The sequence below is a fragment of the Sciurus vulgaris genome (assembly GCF_902686455.1).
Source record: "Sciurus vulgaris genome assembly, chromosome: 9".
In the NCBI taxonomy this organism is placed as follows: Eukaryota; Metazoa; Chordata; class Mammalia; order Rodentia; family Sciuridae; genus Sciurus; species Sciurus vulgaris.
In genome coordinates, this window is record NC_136469.1 from 49,261,577 (window position 1) to 49,281,324 (window position 19,748).

At 34.3% G+C, this 19,748-nt stretch overlaps 1 protein-coding gene across 1 annotated transcript in view; it reads right to left on the reverse strand.

The window, feature by feature from the left end:
• Window positions 1–2,033: 2,033 nt before the first annotated feature.
• The window catches only part of ENPEP (glutamyl aminopeptidase), an 80,024-nt gene continuing 62,309 nt past the window's right edge, over window positions 2,034–19,748 (reverse strand). The window contains exons 14-20 of the mRNA XM_079154512.1: window positions 16,862–17,012; window positions 15,371–15,444; window positions 15,158–15,262; window positions 14,899–15,069; window positions 11,007–11,147; window positions 3,792–3,870; window positions 2,034–2,838 (exon numbers count right to left, since the gene is read on the reverse strand). Of these exons, the coding sequence (XP_079010638.1) occupies window positions 2,686–2,838; window positions 3,792–3,870; window positions 11,007–11,147; window positions 14,899–15,069; window positions 15,158–15,262; window positions 15,371–15,444; window positions 16,862–17,012 (874 nt within the window). The 3' untranslated portion in view covers window positions 2,034–2,685. The remainder of the gene's footprint in view (window positions 2,839–3,791; window positions 3,871–11,006; window positions 11,148–14,898; window positions 15,070–15,157; window positions 15,263–15,370; window positions 15,445–16,861; window positions 17,013–19,748) is intronic.

Genomic DNA, 19,748 nt, shown 5'->3' on the forward strand with positions numbered 1-19,748 from the left:
GTGGGACCTCAAACATGTGAAGTGTGGAGAGTACCGTGTTTTCAGTCCTGCAATACAGAAGGATGGGACAAATGGGGTATACAAATGGTGGTCCAGTGCCAGTGGGCAGTATCTAGCACACCTTTAAATCATATAGTCTAAATCGCTGTAGGTCACAATATATGTGACCATGTTAACATTTAAGGACTCTCCAGTGGGATATTAGGGTAGAACATGGATTGCTGGTTAGTTGACATTCTCTGCCTCATTTCTCCTATCCTCCTCCATTGTCCTCTCAACTCATTTTTTTCCCCCACTTGTCTTTTAAATCCATTACTAAACTGAGATGATGAGAACATAAAATGGGGTTTATTATATAACTGAAACTCATGTATTAGTTATGTGAATGAGTGAATGAATGAATGAGGACCTTATTCAATTGTGATGGTTAATTTTATGTGCCAACTTGACTGGATTTCAGGGTACTCAGATTAAGTTTCATTTCTGGGTGTGTCTGTGAGGAAGTTTTTAGAAGTTAGATTTGAATCACTTACTTGGTAAGTATATTGCCCTCTTCAATGTGGTGGCAATATCTAATTCCTTGGGAGCCTAAATAGAACAAAAGGTGCAAGAAAAGGAATTTTCTAACCCTGCTTTTCCACCTAACTGATTGACCTGAGACATCTCATCTCATCGTTTTCTGCCCTTGAACTTGGCTTTATATCATTAGCTCTTTTGGCTCTGAGAACTTCAGAGTCAAGCTGAATTATACCACTGACTTTCCCAGATCTTGCAGATGGCAGATGGTAACTGGTCAGTCTCCATGATCACATGAGCCAATTCCTCATAATAAATCTCCTTTTTATATATCTCCTTTTTTATACATAAGCTAAATGAATTTCCATTTATACATGTATACATATTTATCTGACAAGTTAGATTCTGTCTTATTTGCCATCTTCTTCAAACTTATATTTTCATTTAAAATGTTTATTTATTTCACAGAGCAGAAGAATAAACCATCTTACTTCTTTATTTGTCCCTTGAAACTATACATAGACTTCAAGTGCTGGCTCTGACTGGGATCAGAATTTGAAGTTAGGATGTTAATCCCCATGAGGCTAATGGGGTTTTCTTGATGATTTATAAGGTTAATGTGTTTTTGATTCTGAACTAATTTACAATAAATATATTTAAAAATTTTGTCTGGAAGTGTTTTATTTTGTATTTTTTTATCCTCAGTCTGCATTTGAATTTGCTCATTTAGCTGTATGAATTGAGAAGTGATAAGAAACAGTGGTAGCAAAATTCACACAGTTTGGAATACATGATTAGGGCACATTGTTGTGTAAATAAAGTAATTGCTAAGATTTTGACTATATCCCTATGCTTCAATTTTTATCAAGCCATTTCTAAATTGCCCTATACTTTCAAAGTTTACAGAAAATTTAGATTTTCTCAATATAGCACTTTGACACATAGACATTTATCAAAAGATAAATGCCTGTTGGACTTACATTGTGGATCTACTAGGCATCAAGTGCCACATTAAACATATTCCGGCCACCAGCTTCTATGAAATTGATGTCTTTAATCAAGCCATGCATATAAATTTGATCAGTGCTATTCTGTATGGAATAGGATCTAAGGGTTTATATATAAAACATAACTATAAGAAGATATATCCTCAGATATGCAGAGTCATGTTGGAGATGTCCATGTGTTTCCCCATTTTCACACTTAGATTGCTAGGTGAGGTCAAAGCTAAATTCTAATTCCATTTAGTTTTATGGAATAATCCACCTTCTCTCTTTCTTGAACAGTTTCCAATTATTTAGCTTTCTCCCTCTAAAATCCATGGAGCACAGTTAAGCACTCTGTTCCCTCTAATTTCATAGCATATTTGAAGGAGCTTTGTAAGGAATGGAGAAAGAAGAGAGAGCACCAAGCATGAAAAAGGCCAAGTTCCTGAATCAACTTTGCAACTTGCAAAATTATTTGGGGAATAATGCTGACATGTTTACTCAAGAGTAAAGTGACATCGGAAAACAAGATTCTTTTCAAGGTAATAATTTAGATTTATTTTTAAAAAGAAAGAAGAGTTCTCTTGTTGATTTTATAACAGCAACCCCAACAATCAGCCATTTTTTGGCTAATTCATGCAATCCTCGAGCAAAACTTAAGCCCAGGTTTCTTTGGTAGGATTTAAAGTAGTAAGACATATGTGAATAAAATGATATTAGGTCTGTGTAACTCTGAATAATAAAATAAAGATTAAGATGGTAATATGTCCCTCAAGTACTGGTATTTAAACTTTAAAAATCAATCAAGAGAGAAGATTAAGTGGTGTTTCTTTGGTACTAAAAATGTAAAGCTAAGACCAAATTGTTCTATTTTCACAGATTTAAGATACAAAGAATGATATTTAAAGACATTAAAATGACTATTAAATTCTCTTCAGTTTGTAAAGAATCTCCTACGAAGTACACTTAGAAGAAATCCCTGAGTATATTAAATACTCTATTAGTATCTTCCTTCATAAACAAAGAGGAACAATTTAAAAGCTTTGCAAGACATCAACACAGTACTTAGCAAAAGCAGTATCCATTCATAAGGCTTGCTCCTTAGTGCTTGTAAATTAGGCCATCAAATGCTTAATAGGAAAAACAACAACTTCACAAAATTAAAATATGACATTTGAACATATTAACTGTTCTTCAGTATGTCTGAAAACCATTCTCTTATGGTCTCTCTATTTTGTTTTAGCCACTCAATATTGTTTTTGACTGTTTCCACCACTTGTTGCCTAGGTTTTTCTCCGGCTCCAGCTTCTGGATATTTTTCAAAAAAGCTCTGTATCTAGAAAAGACAGGGAAATAATCAGGAATGTCATTTTAAGTCCAATTATTCTTCAAGAATTTCATTCACAAACTGGGTATGCTTCCTTCCTACCTGGCCACTCAATATCATTGCAAGGCCCTGAGACACTTTGCTCTACTAGTAATCATGATCCCCGACTTTTGGACCCCTGACGGCTTGCCAAGCCAAGAGGCTTTGACAGGTTGGGGAAGGAGGGCAGCATGCCACTGGTTGGCATGCCTATTTCTGCTCCTGCTGACTTCTGTATTTTCTGTGCATTCCTCAAGTGTTACTGGGAAAATCTGGCTTGTGGAGTGGTTGTTTACCTACTTTCTCGCCCTGAGAGTCTGGAGTATTTTAATGTGCTTTCAGTTCACTTATTTCAGTTCACTCATAAAAATGGTCTCTGTTCAACTTGGTTCTATCCTCCCTTCTACCCTCCAAAACTCTCCTCAAAACCCAGTTTAGTCGTATTTTCCATTAAAAAAAATAATTATTTTGCTTCTTAACACAAGCAAGAATCTTAAAATCACAATAACTAATGAGTCCTCAAACTTCAAACAGTCTCTGTTTGTCCAGTATTAATGGATACTTTTCCTCCCAGGAAATTCAGAAATTGGGGATTAGTTTTGAAATTACAAAACTATGAATTCTGAATGGAATCAAATCTGGATCATAGTTACCATTACCAGGAAAGGGGAGGCACACTGTTCATGCTTTGGTGAACCTAAGGCCTCACATTTCTCAACTTTTAAACTGTTTCTTGCTCTTTTGAGCTCTTTCAGTTTAGAAATAATAATAATAATAATAGGTATACATTTTATTAGATACAAGCATTCTCTCTTTCTGTCTTGCTGTATTTGAATGGAGAAAATAAAATACCACTTCTGTTTGAGAAAAAAAGTTTAATCATGTTACTTTCTAGACACACAGAAAAGAATTAATCTTTGTACCTGCCAGAGTTGTAGTTCAGTGTTGAATGGCTCTGCTATAGTGACAATCCGGCCAAGGTTTCTGTTATTGAGTGTAAATCTGAAGAGAAATGTAGAGGAATAAAAGGGAGTATAAGTGTCTGAGCTTTTCAATCTTTTTGTAGATGTAAATATTTCCTTTTTATATTTTGGGTTTTTAAAAGTAGTTTTCAAGTAAGTTAAACACAGTAAGAAAACACATTTAACTGAAAATAATTCTATTCAGGAGAAATTCATAGTAACTTCTGTGGATTTTTGTTGTTGTTATTGTTTTGTTTTTTTGTAGACAGATTCACACCACTTCCTTAGATGGGGCTGTTTGCTGTATTCTCCAAATAGGTTCTTTTTTTTCTTGCACACAGAAGTACCCAGCTAATGACCACATTTCTCAGCCTTCCTCACAGCTAGGTATAGACATTGAACTCAGTTCTTATCAACAGTGCAGAAACTCAGCTACTTCATGCATCTTCCTGCAGGGGCAGAACTTTGAACATAGGCTATTTACTCTGTTTTTGGAAAGCAGAAGCTTTAGTAGCTATTCACATTTTGGGGGTTATGATCTATATGTATTTTCAAAGTAATTTTCAAAGTAAGTTATACACAGTAAGAAAACAAACTGAAAATAATGCTATTGAGGAGAAATTCTTAGTAATATAGTATAGATCTATATGATCTATAACAAGCTGGTTAAAGCTAAGTGCCAAAAAAATTGTAGAGATGATATTCTCTTCCTGTCATTTTTGCATTTTCTCTCCTTAAAAGCAAGATACAGAAATTTTCTTACAGATCCTAATACAAATAGGTGTGACACAGGTACAGATATAATCACCATAAGTCACAGTGTAAGAAAAACAACCACAAAATTCTGTATAAAGTTGGTCCACTGGAATGTTGGGGAAGGATACAGAAAAATTCATCTATATACAAAATAGGAGGAAACATTTTAATATTTAAAAATATTGCCTAACAAAAGCAAAATATATGAAGACAAAAACTGGTAAAGTTTGTTTTACACAAAATTAAAAGAGAATCTGCCATAAACAAATTTAAAAGTAAAAAATGAACTAGGGAAAAATTATGTAACAGATATGATATAGAACAAATATTTTAATTATATAAAGAATCTTACAAGTGTATGATGGAGAAACATGCTAATATGAAACTTGCAAAGGGATGAAAAGTTGCCTCTGGGAAAAAGCTAAAATATTCTAGTATTCAACCACGATCTTTGTATAGTAAGGTCCATGCCCAATCTTATTTACCACAGACACCACTGAATTTAATTCCACCACACATTTCATTCCTAACGTCATCAGTCATTATCCAAAATACTCCTGTGTCTCTTGAACCCTTTTGCCCAGTCATCTAGAACCATCCCTTTGCTGGAAATACTGCTTCTCACTTATAGTCTGCTTATTTTCCCCCATCCTTTGTCTCACCAGGTTAGGAAACAGGATGAGTGTTCCTGCATCCCATTGCTGCTCCCATTATTCTTTCGCTCCCTTTAAACACTTCCCTCTGGTTACTTCCTCTCCTATATAATATACTTTGGAACCTGACTCATCTTACTCCAGGCTATCCCATCATCCTGGGTGATTTTAAGGTGTACAGGGATGATCAGTGCAACATGTTAGCTCCTGAGTTTCTTGGCCTTACTTCCAATGATATTTTCTCCACTCCAGTCACCAAATCTCCATGATATTTTGTGATCACCCATAAGTAATTTGCATCTAAAGTTATTAATTTGTGCACCTTCTATGACATAACCTACCCTTCAGTTTCCACTAACCATTCCTGAATTTCTGCCCCCTTGACTATACCCACCTCTACTTTCTCCTGGACCATTAGATCTTAATTCTTTTCAACTTATTTCTTGATGTAGTTCAGATAGCATGATCTACCATTTTCAATAACATTTTTTTGCCCTATGTTCTCAACTCCCCTATACTTTAATAGCTTATGTCCAGCAAAACCCTAACTTCAGATGAGATCAACTACCCATTTTCTCTGAGCTTATATCAGGTGGTCAAGTTCCGTCAGAGTCACTGAACTTTCTCCCCTTATTGTTTCATTATAATAAATTCATGAATTCAAACTCTGAAATGGGACCTCACCCTGATGATGCTCCTCCATTACCCTCTTCTCTGCATTGCCTTTTTCAAAGATTTTTCACTCTCTTCCAATCTCTGAAAGCTCTGCTTCTTCCCTCCCAAAGATGTCCTTGTCTCTGCTTCACAGAGAAATGTACAAACACACCTGTCTTCCCTCTAGCACATCTATTGCTTACTGTTTCTTCCCACTGTCTTAAAAACTTTATTTTAAAAATAGTTTTCTATTTTACATATTAATTTTCTCATTTCTTACTGGATCTTTATTATCAGCCTTTAAATATATTAAATACATAAAATGTCTTCCATATAAAAAAAGAAGAAAACCCTTTTCTTTGATCTGACATCTCTTTTAATATCCTTTCTCACCTCCCCAATCATAGTCAAACTTTCCAAAAGATTTTTCTCACTGATTCAGTTATTGATTTTTTTTCAGTTACTCCACTGAAAAACTCTTTTTAGTGTTATCAGTGGAACTTTTAAGTCAATAAATATAATGGACATTTTTTGGTCTTAAAATTTACTGAAAGGACCATACCCTCCTTGAAACAATCTCCACTTCCACCCCTCAGATGATAAACAAAAACATCACACACAGCAAACTGAACTCACAATTCTCTTGCAAACAATATCCTTTCTAGAAATCTAGGCATTACCCATGTCACCTCACTTTCATCTTCTATTTCTAATCTACCACCAAATTCTAGATATCATTGTTGTCTCTTCATCATTACCATTACATCCATAGTCCCATCTGTCACTGGCTTTTGCTGGGACTATTACAACAGCTAACTGCTTTCCCCAAATCCACTCTGGCCCTCATCTAGGTCTGCACTTCAAATTATCACCAGAGTTTTCTTTTCAATGTAAAATCCATAATTTCACTTTTTAACTTAAAAACCTTCAGTGCCTTATCATTGCTTAGAACACAGGTCCAATTTTTTACATGACTTGGCAAGTCTTGGCCTTTATTTTTCTCTCTCCTGATAGGTCTTCATCCAGGAATGCTTCACTTCCTATATACCTAATTCACTCCTGGACTTCCTTTAGCTCGACCATCACATCCTTAGGGAAGCCCTTTCTTCCAATTTCTTTCCACTTGGTCAGGTTCCCCTTTTTATTATATTGGCACACCCCGAACTACTTCTATTGGTAGTTACTACAGTTTTAAGTACACACGCATTCATATGATTCTTTACACAATATTGGTGTCCATTACTAAACTTTAAGCTCTATGAGGACGGAGAACTAGGTTTGCTTCTCCTAAATGTTGTATTCCCAAGACCAATCATAATTCCTAGCACATGGTAGGTGTTCCACATGATTTACTGGATGGAAGATTTATAGTTTAAAATAAGACACTAGTTTTTATTTATTCAGTTACCAAGAATACTTAAAAATATCAATACTGAGTATTGGAAAGACTGGAAAAATGAGTTGTTGGTAAGATTTTTCTGTATCATGAGTCTATAATACTTATCAAAAACTCTAGAAATGGATGCATCCTGTAACACAGTAGTAATACTACTAGTATTAATTGTATCCCAAAGATATTGTCAAGGACATTTGAAAAGAACAAAAACTCAGTTTCAAAGGTGTTATTCACAATACATTATTTATAGTAGTTGAGGAACAATGACATTGTCTAAGAGATGGCTAAGTAAACTAAGATACATTGAAATACTATTGGACCCTTAAAAGCAACACTGAAAAACCAACCTAAAGACATGAAAAGACATACACAAGATAGAATAGTGTGTATAAAAAATCAAATTACAAAGTCACAAACATGTTTGATATAATTCCATCTCTATAAAATAAATAGCCATAGAAAAATGACTCAAGGAAAAATAGTAATGTGACAACAAAAATTATTTCTGGGTAACTGCATTATAAAAGGCATTATTAAAAATATAAGAATGCTTATCTGCCTTTTGTAAAACAAAATCAGTTTTCTAACAAGAGAGGATTTTAAGAAGGAAGATATACTGAGTTACTGCAGTGAGAATCAAACAAAGTTTGCTAATTGCAGGTAATAAAAATTTTTCAATGACCTACAATTTCTATAATATTCCTTTCTGTTTTGTTCTTAGTGACTAAAAGTTAAAGAAAATACTTGGGAGTTGACAATAAATGGAGTAATAAAAATTTCAAGTATCTGTATAAATCTAGAAATGAGAGAATCAAATATGTCTATCCCTAGAAACCAATACCATATCATTATTTCTTAGTTAAAATTAAGAAATAGAAACAACAGGTTTTACCTGTCATACAGATCATAAGCATCTAGACTGAAGTAAACATATTAGACCTAATAAACTGATTTTTTTCTACAAAAAGAAAGAAAAAAGAAAGTCAGGAAAAATATGCTGTGTATTTATCATAGTGGTTATTTTTTAAACTAAAATAAGGATGTAATAATATTTCAAGTAGTTAGAAAAATTATATAAAATTATCTTCTTGGACTTTATATTTATGTATTATTATGTTACCCAAAAGAAATGATTCTGATGCACAGAGAACTTTTAATTGAGTGCTTATTAAATTATTTTGTTTATGAGATAGTATTTAGATGGTTTTAGTCATTTTTGGTCATGTTCTTTAAGTCTAAATTATTGACTTGATTTTTCATCCATTGCTACAAACTAAAATCAGAATTTATTATATCACACTATTGACTTACAGGGTTCATTTGACATCATAGTTTTACCTGAGTTTAGTAGATGAAATAAATAATAATTTCCAAAGTATCTTTAGGACTTTGTGATTGAGGCTCAAACTGGCAAGGAAATTAGTGGTCTGGTGATTAGTTGTTGTAGAAATCACAAGACAAAAAGCTCTATTTTAAAAAGCAGATTATTTATTTTAGGATGACAGTAAATTGTTCAGAAAGGGAGACAGTAAAACTACTCATCCTAAAATTTGGAAAAGGCTCAACAGTTTGGAAATATTTGGATAAAATTTGACTCATTTCTACTTAATTTGTCTGATATAATTTTGCATGGGGAAATTCTATTTATTCAAACCAAACATAATTAATATTCCTTTTTTTTGTGTAACTGTCAGACATGTGGTTATTATACAATTTTATGTTTGGGGCCATTTAAAATAATGCCTCATGAAAGATCATTAAACTGTGAAGAAATACTAAAAGCCTTAGGCAAGGGTTTCAGAATGGTTCTGGAAATGGTTTATCAACTTATTTTCCTTAGGGAAAAAATTCAGTTTATTAGGTCTAATACATTTATTTTAGTCTAGATGCTTATGACCTCTATGATAGGTAAAACCTATTGTTTCTATTTCTTAATTTTTAATTAAGAAATAATAAATTAATTTTTAAAAATGAAAAATGCAATATTTGAAATGTTACACTAGAGGTGTTCAAATAGGCCTTGAGAAATACTCTGTTTAATAAACAATAAGGGAATAGCCATTTTATTTTGTGAAATAAAACATTCTTTACTTATCTTTTCACAATAATTCAAAAGTAAACATTGTGCTTTATTTACATAGGATTCTTGCACCAAAGAAAAAAGAAAATGTCATTATATAGTATTACAACTAAAACAAAATACACAGTGTGTGTCATTAAGCATTCATCCTTGGAAGAAAAAAACTAACATGGTACCATGCATGATATGAACAGTTATATCTAAATAACATGGGGGTTTTTTTGCTTGTTTGTTTTTTGGAAATATTTGGATAAAATTTGAACTCAGGGGCACTTAACCACTGAGCCATATCCCCAACCCTTTCATTTTTTATTTTTCAGACAGGGTCTAACTAAGTTGCTGAGGCTGACTTTGAATTTGTAATCCTCCTACCTAAACTTCCCCAGCTACTGAGATTATAGGCCTGCAAAACCATGCCTGGCAATGGCGTTTTCTTAATAGGTAAATTCATTCATTCTAAACCAAGTATTTTATTGAAACAATTATAAACAAATTAACTATGCACATGAGCACACACAAACACACACACACACACATACACACACATACACACCAGCCAGTCTTCAGAGATGGATGAACAATTATAGTCACTAATCACAAGAAAAGGCAAAAATCTTATCACAAATAGGCAAAAGGAATGTACAATACCTTAGTTGCAAGCTAGAGATATATAATGTGGATCTCAGAAGGAAAAAAAATAAAAATAGCCACAATGGCACTAGTGAGTAGAAGAGAAAAGAGAAAAGAAACAGCCATGATTGCTGTAGTTGGTTTTTCTCACAAGGCGGTCATTACCAAGTAGGTGGTACCTCTGGATGACAGGAGAGAGTAGGAGGGGAAAACAGAGGCTATTTCCTAAAGCGAGGATTACAGGTGGTAAACGTGCACCAATCTTTGAACACTTATTTGAGACATACATTTATTTTATGCTTTGAAAAATGCTTTATTCATGGAAATTGCATTTAGAGGGCCAGAACCAAGAATAGCAATATTTCTTCTTCATGGAGCTGAAGAAATAAGAAGTTTGGAAAAGTATCTCTTCCACTGAGTTTGTTATTCTCTTGTCCCATTTTAGAATTGCTGTTGCCAGACTAGAGGTATAGATCAGTGATAGAGTGCATGCTTTCCAAGCCTGAGGCCCTGGATTCAATTTCCAGTACAAAAAAATCCTCCAACTGTTCATCATCATCCCCACCACTGCTCAGAAACCTGCTAAGGTCTGAGAAGAACTATTCAGAACTATTTAAAGAACTATTCAGAATATAAGTTTAATTATCTGGTCAGAGGAGATAAAAGTTATCACCCACATAAGCTCAATAAGATATAGGGCACTAAATTGAGCACAGGTTCAAGAATTCTCATTTAGTTTTTATCAAATATTAATTGAGAAAAAAAACCACTTAAAATATTAAAAAAAAAAAAAAAAAACAGTAATGGAGATCTATGTATGTGCCTGGCATTATGCTAGCTACTAGCACATTGCTTATTTGGAAGGTAAATACCATTTTCCTTTACCTCTGATAATGAGTTATTTCAGATACTATATAGATGTCAGTGGAATACACCAAAGAGAAGAAGAAGGAAATTGTAGATTATATCAAATAAAGACAACATAGACCACTATCTGTCCATCACACCTGTTTACTAGGTAGTCCCAGTTGAGCTGTATCCAGTTCCATGCCATGGTCTTCCCATAGCTGTTATAGGAGATATATCGAATGACTGTAAACACATCCTGAGTTTTAATAAGATTTGGGTCCTTGAGCATATCCAAATACCTAAGAGAAGTCAAACAAAAACAATTCAAAATGTTCACCACTTGCTAAATTCCAATACAACATAGCTTTTCATTCCCTTGATTCAGTTCTTACAGCATTAACTGATAAAGTGAGTTATATATGATAAATGATGAAACACAATTTTAAAAGTTTCAGTATTTTAAACTGTTTTTAAAGATTAGCCTGTGATTTTGAGAACTTGAGAAATATAAACTGTAGGAACATTTAAAAAAAAATTGTTGCCAGGTGCAGTGGCACACACCTGTAATTCCAGCAACTAGGGAGTTTGAGACAGGAGAACCACAATTCAAGGCCAGCCTCAACAACTTAGAACAACTTAGTGAGACTGTCTCACAAAGAAAAAAAAAAAAGAAAGAAAGAAAGAAAAAGAACAAAGGACTGGGGACGTGGCTAAGTGGCAAAGCACACCCAGGTTCAATTCCTAGTGCCTCCCCCCGATGAAAATTTTAAATTGTTTTGAAATACTAAAATAATAGAAAAAAAAAAAGCCCTACAGTATTTGAATGATTAGCTTTAAAAAATAATGCTTATTGAATTGAACATAAATACTTTACTCACTTATCTGTTGTCCCATTTAAAAACAAAAGAAGTTAGTAAATTAGGAGAAAGTATTTATGCTATTTTTTAAAATTTGTTAATAGTTTTATGCTCTTATTTGCTTTAGGAAAACACAAATCTCGTTTGCTTTACCCTAGAATATAAGAAACAGTCTTCTAATGTAATCTATATGATTAGATTATTTAGCTCTAGTTATAGCATGATGCAAATAGGTAAGGATAAATGGCCAAATGGATAGATTTTATTATATTTATGCAGTGGTTGTACCTAGAATTGTATTTCTACTTGAGGTTCTACATAAAGGCATATTGGTATTAGAATAGTGTTTCCAAATAAGATCAGAACATATTTTATTCACTATGACCACTGAAAAATAGATTTCTATTGCTGAAGGAATTTTCATATTCTTCTAGTCTTGTGTTTCCATGGCCTCCTACCAATTGGTGTGGCTCATTCATATCTTTAGGAAGATAAAAGATAACAGTTAAACAAAGGAATGACTGTTCAATTTGAATTGTGAGACAGTTTTGGGAATCAGCCTATGTCAAATAGAAAAGGTAATTCTACATTTCTTTTGTTTTTATTAGCAAGTCAAGAAACAGGCTAACATACTGACCATAGATATGTGCCCTAATTGAGACTGGAGAAAACTCAAACTTTAAAGGAAGTCCATGCCACATGGGAAACTGTACAATAGCACTTTCTCCAGTCCTTAAAGGAAGGGCCTACAGTTCAGTATCCACCTTTGTGCTAAGTCCATTATCATGTGGGTGAGTGACAGCGCATCTTAGGCAAAGTGAGGTGAATTTGAAAATAGGTGTAAGGTGATGCTTCTGGTTCCCTTAACTTGTGGACTGTACAGGGGAATCTAGAAGTTTCTTCGGTCTAATAATAAGATGTAGGATTGCCAAAGGGCTGCTGGGAAAACAAAAAGGCCACACAGCACGGGTACTTCATGAACCCAGGAACACAGCTTTAATATCTGGAAAGCATACACTGTTCCAGCAGGTAAAATTTGATCTATAAAAACCCAGTGGACTCTGGTCCAGGAACAAAATAGGTAAACACCTTAGGGCAAAACCAGGAAGGACCAGAGTTCTCTTTCTCCATCACTACAAGATGACTTACATCTCCCTGTACATGTGGAAGAACATGTGGAAGAAAAGGAACTTGAGAAGACTGAACATTTGTTCCAAGAGGCCATGTAAATTAGAATTGTAGCTTAACAACTGATTTAAAAACTAGACTGGCAGACAAAATTAGCATTAGCTGTTCCCCACCTTACTGGCTCATCTTTCAACAGCCTGTGAACTTTTAGAAATAATCAGATAGAAAATAAAGATACTACCTTTTTTATACTTGCAGTGGAGGAAGTAAACCTGTACTGAAGGGATTCACAGATGGTTGAAGTGACACACTCAAATGTAGGACTATTACCTTGATTTTTTTCAAAAAGTTTACTGGGCTGGCATTGTAGCTCAGTGATGGAGGACTTGCCTAGCATGCACAAAGCCCAGGCTTTGATCCCTAGAACCACTTGAAAAATATAATAAAATCAGTTAACTAAGTTTACTAAAATAATCTTTTTGTGTGTGTGTAGTATAAGGTGTGGCAATTTGTCTTTTACCTTAGAGGGAATATCTCAACATACTCTAAACCACTGAACTTCCAGGAACTGCACTGAAGTTATGGGCTTCTAAAGTTTTGCAAAATTTGTCCTCTACTACTTGACCCACAAGAGTCTTACTAAAGCATCTAAAGTACTTTCTAATATTCTTAATAGATATAATCAATGCAATGCTATGAAAGTCATGGACAAGTATAATGTTTTGAGGTATGTTAGGATGATCAAATTCTTTTCAAAATCTAAATTAAATTTCTTTTTAACTGATAGATTAAAAACACAAAATTGTACAAAATATTAATGGGGTACCTGTGATGTTAAAATGACCAAGTTGCTAATGGGCTATCTTACAGGGGGATGCAGGAGAATTCGCATATGGTGCTGAGTTAAGGTGATAGAGGTATATTGTTGACCCTGCTAGGCATAAGCAAACCACTTCTTGTAGTCCTTTCAAACTGGATTGTTCTGTAGTTTACTGTTTACATTCTGCCTCTCCCAAGAAGCATGAGTTGCTGAAGGATAGATATTATGTTTTATTTATTTTTATTTCCATGATCTACATATCTATACATACATAGAAGGGACACTACAAGTAGTGGTTAAATGAATGATAAGCAACTCAGATACCACCAATGAGCAAAAAATATAATATTAAGGCCCAAGCCAATCAATTTGGACAGGTATAGAGTAGGAAAAGATTCATAGATGGGCTTCAAGCAGTCTTTGTACCTTCCGGGTATAATGTAAATGTGTGTATGTATGTGTACATGCATGTGTGTATATACAGGTGGGTGTATATTTTGGCTGAACTCCTCTTTCTCTGATGACAGAGACTAATTTTGTTCTGGGATCATTAAATATCTTTGGTTCCTAGGGAAGGTATATTCTTACCAACCCCAAAGATTTATGATCGACCCAAATCAATTCAAGTCCACCCTCATCAGCAAATGATGGAACAGTATATAGAGAGTGTGACCCACATCAACCATGTCTCAGTCAGTTCTGAATCATAAAGGGAGGTAGCGACAACTGTCCTCTCAGTACAAAAGACAGAATCTTATGAGGAGAAGTTCTTTCATCCTTTTCTTCCTCTCCTGGACATCTTTATGTGAAGACAACATGTTTGGAGCTCTGGAAGTCATGAGACCTCCCACCACTGAGCATGGCAGAACACAAAAAGAAGGAAGGAGCCTGGATCCTGGATAAAAATGTCAGTGCACTCCACTGGAAACCACCTACCTCCAGAACATTTTCATATGAGATTACATTTCTTTATTCTTTTGGCTGATCTCAAGATGGACATTTTGTTTCTTATATGAAAAATATTTTTAATGATTTTTTGGGGGGGAAAGACTTTGTTAATCAGACTCTTAAGACACTGTGACATATAAACTACTAAATTAATTAACATAAATAAAATAAAATTCCAACTTACACTAGGGATTTATCTCAGTGGCTAAGCACTTCACCAGAACGTATGATGCCATGGATTTGATCCTTAGTACCACAAATACCAAAACCCAAAAACATTAAAAACAAAACACTTACCTTGCCAAAAGAGTAACATTTTTCACTGATGCTAATCCATAGAGCAGTTTTTCTTTTTCTTGAGCTAATGTAGTTTTCTCATATTGCTCTAGAGTATAGTTCCATGAAATTTCATCTCCAGAGTTCTGCATTCCATACCGATAACCCAAAAGTCGGAGATTTACAGGAATACTAGAAAAAGAAGCAAGGTTTCAGAGATGTCAGTGTTTCATTTCTCAGTTTAAAGTCATCTAGAAATAAAAACAAGGTGAATAGTTACCTCTTGCCTGTACTTAGCCAGTCTTTAAATAACTCAGAAGCATTGCTCAAGGCTTCTCCATCTCCCATCTTGCAGGCAAACCCTAACACAGAGGCACGGAGTAACCTATAAAACAGACAAGCACAAAGCCAGGGTTTAAGCACTTTTCAATATGTCTTAAAACACACAAACAAATACTAAATGAAGATTAATCTTAAAAAGGTGAGAAATAACTTTGTGAGGTGGTCACCAGTATCATGCCATCCAAGCAAGTCATGAATGGGCTTCACTTGATCTTGGAAATATTTCTGAAACAAAAACATCAGGTTATTACCATGAGGAATAATTTGCTTCCTACCAACAGTTTCCCATTTATTATAATTCTGCAATCTGCAGCCCTCTATCATAAACATTTCCTATTAGTTCTGAGAACTTTGGGCCTGACTTTAGGAAAGGAATGTATTCAGATTTTTTATCATATCACAATTTTGCTTCAGTCATGGGAACATAAACCATCTTGGATCTTTCTCTAATGTCTTACAAAACTTTGGGTAATCTTTTTTTTTTTTTTTTTTTTTTTTCTGTACAAGGGATTAAGCCCAAAGGTACTTAACCACTGAGAAACATCACCAGTACTTTTTATTTTTTGTTTCAAGACAGTGTGTTGCTAAGTTGCTTAAGGACTCACTAAACTGCTGAGGTCAGCCTTGAACTTGTGATCCTTTTGCCTCAGCCTCCCAATTTTCTGTGATTGCAGGTCTCTGACACCATGGCCAGATGTTCTTTTTGTGTTTTGATTTTTTTTGAGGGGGTGGTACTGGAAATTGAACCCAGGGGTCCTTTACAACTAAGCTACTTCCCCAGCTCTTTTTAATTTTTTGAGACAGGTTCTTGCCAAGTTGCCCAGGCTGGCCTTGAACTTGTGATCCTTCTGCTTCAGACTTCCAAATTGCTGGTATTGCAGGTATGCATCACCACACTTGGCTGGGTAAGCCCTTTTTAACTTCCATTTCTTAGTTAATATATGAAATTAGTAGAAGGCACCTGATATAGTTTCAGCATTAAGAAAGTTGTTCAAGTATTGATGAAATAATAAAAATAACTGATATTTAGGATTTACAAAGAACTTTCATATTATTTGATCCTCACAAAGGCAGGCAAGTGTTGATATTCCTATTATACAAAAGGATGTTAACATTCACAAATATTAAATTAATTATTCAAGGTCTTTCATTTAGTAAGTGAAAGAGCTAGAAATTCAAATCCAGAGTTGGTTTAAAACTACAAGTGAATTGCCAAAGTGCCACAAAAACAACAAAGCAATTCAGGATGACTATTTTACAATAAAATCCTAATGTGGAAATAACAGTCTCAAGAATAAGGAAATATTATATTTTGGTAAGAATAAATTCATTTTAACAGATAAATCCATTTAAGATAGGATCTAGTTAATATTTACAGTTTAAAATGTTGTAAATTTTAAATAAAATATTCATTATTATATTTCTTCTAATACTCAAATATGCAATATACAGAACCATGCATACTGATACACTTCAAATTGAAAAAGAATAGACAGCATCTCTTTAAGTTGATTAGTCATGATACATTTTGTTTTGTTTTCACTTGATAGGTAGAGATGATATGTCCCCTAGGAGCTTCTTCCCTCAGAAAAAATCCTATTCTACTAAACGTTTACTCTTTTTATTATAGCAGTAACATCACCTCAATCATGGGGTATAGCTCTTTATCATCTTCAAACATGCTAATGACGTAAGTTACAGCTGAAATGGCTCTCTGCCATGGTAAAAAATCCTCTTCCATTCTGAGATACTGGGTCAAGTTCAGAGCCACCTTATAATCCAGCAGTTGAGCTCTAAAATAAAATAGCATAATTAATTAGAAAACAGACTTTAGTTTACATTTGGCTAAAAGAAACGATATGGGGATCCCCAGCACTCCATGTTAATGAGAATTCTTCTATTAAACAATTAAGAAGTTGCACTTATTGTTGAGAACCAATCCAAAAGTTTTGTTCAAAATGATATATTAGTGCAATGTGAAATGGTATAGTCATACATTTAATAGGAATTTTTTAAAACAGAATATTAAGATGTACATTTAAAAACATCACTATAGCAAAAATTCAGATGAAACCAAAGCCATTTTGTTATGTGGTTAATAAGGATGAATAAAAGCTTTTAAATTTTAAGTTCACAAACTGATTACAACATACAAATGCTCCATTATAAGTGCATTTCAGAGGGTAACAGGGATTGAACTCAGGGGCACTCGACCACTGAGCTACCTCCCCAGCCCTATTTTGTATTTTATTTAGAGACAGGCTCTTACCCAGTTCCTAAGCACTTCTCTGTTGCGGAAGCTGGCTTTGAACTCACCATCCTCCTGCCTCAGCCTCCCAAACAGCTGGGATCACAGGCATGCTCCACCATGCCCAGCATAAGTATATTTTATTGAAATTATTTACATTTGCACATGAAGAAGAAACACGAAGAACAGTACTCATGAATCATGAATGTTTAAAACTGAGCTTATATTTTCAGTTGTAACACCCTTTTTTTAACATTTCCCAGTAATCTGCATAAATAAAGATGGATTTTTCTCTTCCAAAAAATTTGAAGATACTATGACATTTCAAAGCTTAAAGAATCTAACTTCTCCCTCTTCAAAGGAATTTTAGAACCTTTTGAAATTAACTTTCTCAGGACTGTTACATCTTCAATTTTAGCCTCAATTTCCAGATGTTAGATGGAAATCTTGTCTTTCCAAATCACATTTTGAAAGTTTAAATTAAAGATTAATTTTTAAAAATTATTAAATTTAGGAATATTGATGCATTGAGTGCTATTATGTTTGAGGTCATTTTAAAAATAAAGAATAATGTAATTATGTCTTGATTCCTCCCTTAAGAGTTTGCTGAGAAGATGTATGAGTATTGGAGAGACAGGCATATTGTTTGTTTTTAGTTCAAAGATCTGATTCCTCTTCATATTTTCTTAGTTCCTGCTCTGATCTAGAAGGAATTCTATTCAAGAGCATTCAGCCTCCCTTAACAAAAGCATAAAGAATTTTGAGAAATGGAGTAGTTTATTAAAAAGAATGTTTGTTAAGTAAAAAAATTGTAGAATTTTGTGTTGAGATTTATAGCTTAATTTACAGTTTTCTAACATTAATGATTCTGTACTTTCCCAAGTGGATAGAGCAACATCTAGACCTAATCAGTATTTTCTTAGGAAACTTCTAAAGAATAGTTTTTACTCTGAGGATCAAATTAGTGAAGAGGTTAAGAAAAGATTAGGAAGAATAATAGACTCTGGTCAGAAACCAAGTGGGCTACACATTTCTAGAAGGTGAAAAGATTCAGAGCAATGGGCCTTGGTTGTTAATAGCCAAGAGAATTGCCTAACTGGGTAGAAGGAGGAAAACCAAGGATCTAAAGGTCCTGACTAAATACAATATATTCAAGTTTTTGAAAAATTAATATCCTAGTCTATCATTTTTTCCCAATACACTTGATATGCAATGGTTCTACTTTGGTATCACTGATTTTCTTGATGTCTGAGTCACAGAACCAGAATACTGGACAGGGAGTGAATTGTTGTTGGTTGATAATAATAAGGATAATACTCAAAGAAAGGGAGCTGGTTGACCTTTTGTATTTCTGAATTGACAACCAACTTTTCATTTCCTTCAAAGCATGTTACTTCCATTCACTAAATCAGAAGAGCAGTATCTTTAGAGCCAGAATTCTCAAATTTGAGCACACATCAGCAACACCTGGAAGCTTTGTTAATTACATAACAGTTTGACCCCACTCCCAGAGTTTCTGATCCAGGAGATTTGGGGTAGGGCCCAAGAATTTGCATATCCCTTAAGTTCCCAGGCAATGCTGATACTGCTGGTAGGAAACATGTGCTAAGACATTTTTTATTTTAATTTTTAATTGTGGCATTATAATTATACATAATAGTAGGATTCATTATGCCATATTCCTATATATACATAATGTAATTTGATCAATCTCATTCTGCAGTACCTTCACTTTCCCTCCTCCCTCCCTTCCCCAATCTGCTTGCTCTATTCTAGAAATGGTTTTCAAGACAAAGACAGTCAGGTGTGGTAGTTCATGCCTGTAATCCCAGCTGCTCAGGAGGCTGAGGCAGGAGGATTGGGAACTAAAAGCCAGTCTCAGCAACCTAGTGAGAACCTAAGCAAATTAGCGAGAACCTGTCTCAAAATAAAAAATTAAAAAGGGGATGTTGCTCAATGGTTAAGCACCCCTTGGTTCAATCTCTGTTACCAAAAAAAAAAAAAAGACAAAGACATTTGAAAGGCCTGCCTGATTCCTTCATAGTGTTCTGTTGGTTCATGGCTCTGCCTTCTCCAGAGAATAGCCCTTAGCCAAACACATCCATCTCCATCTCACCCAAGAGGTTGTGCAACAGCCACCCTTCCCAACAATTATCAACTCAGAAATACAGAAGGCCAACCAGCTTCCCTCAAGTTGGGTTCACTTCCCTACAATCACAGCTTCCTGGTGGAATCTAGCAAAGCCAGATTTCAGATAAGAGAACATCTTGAGGACCACTTT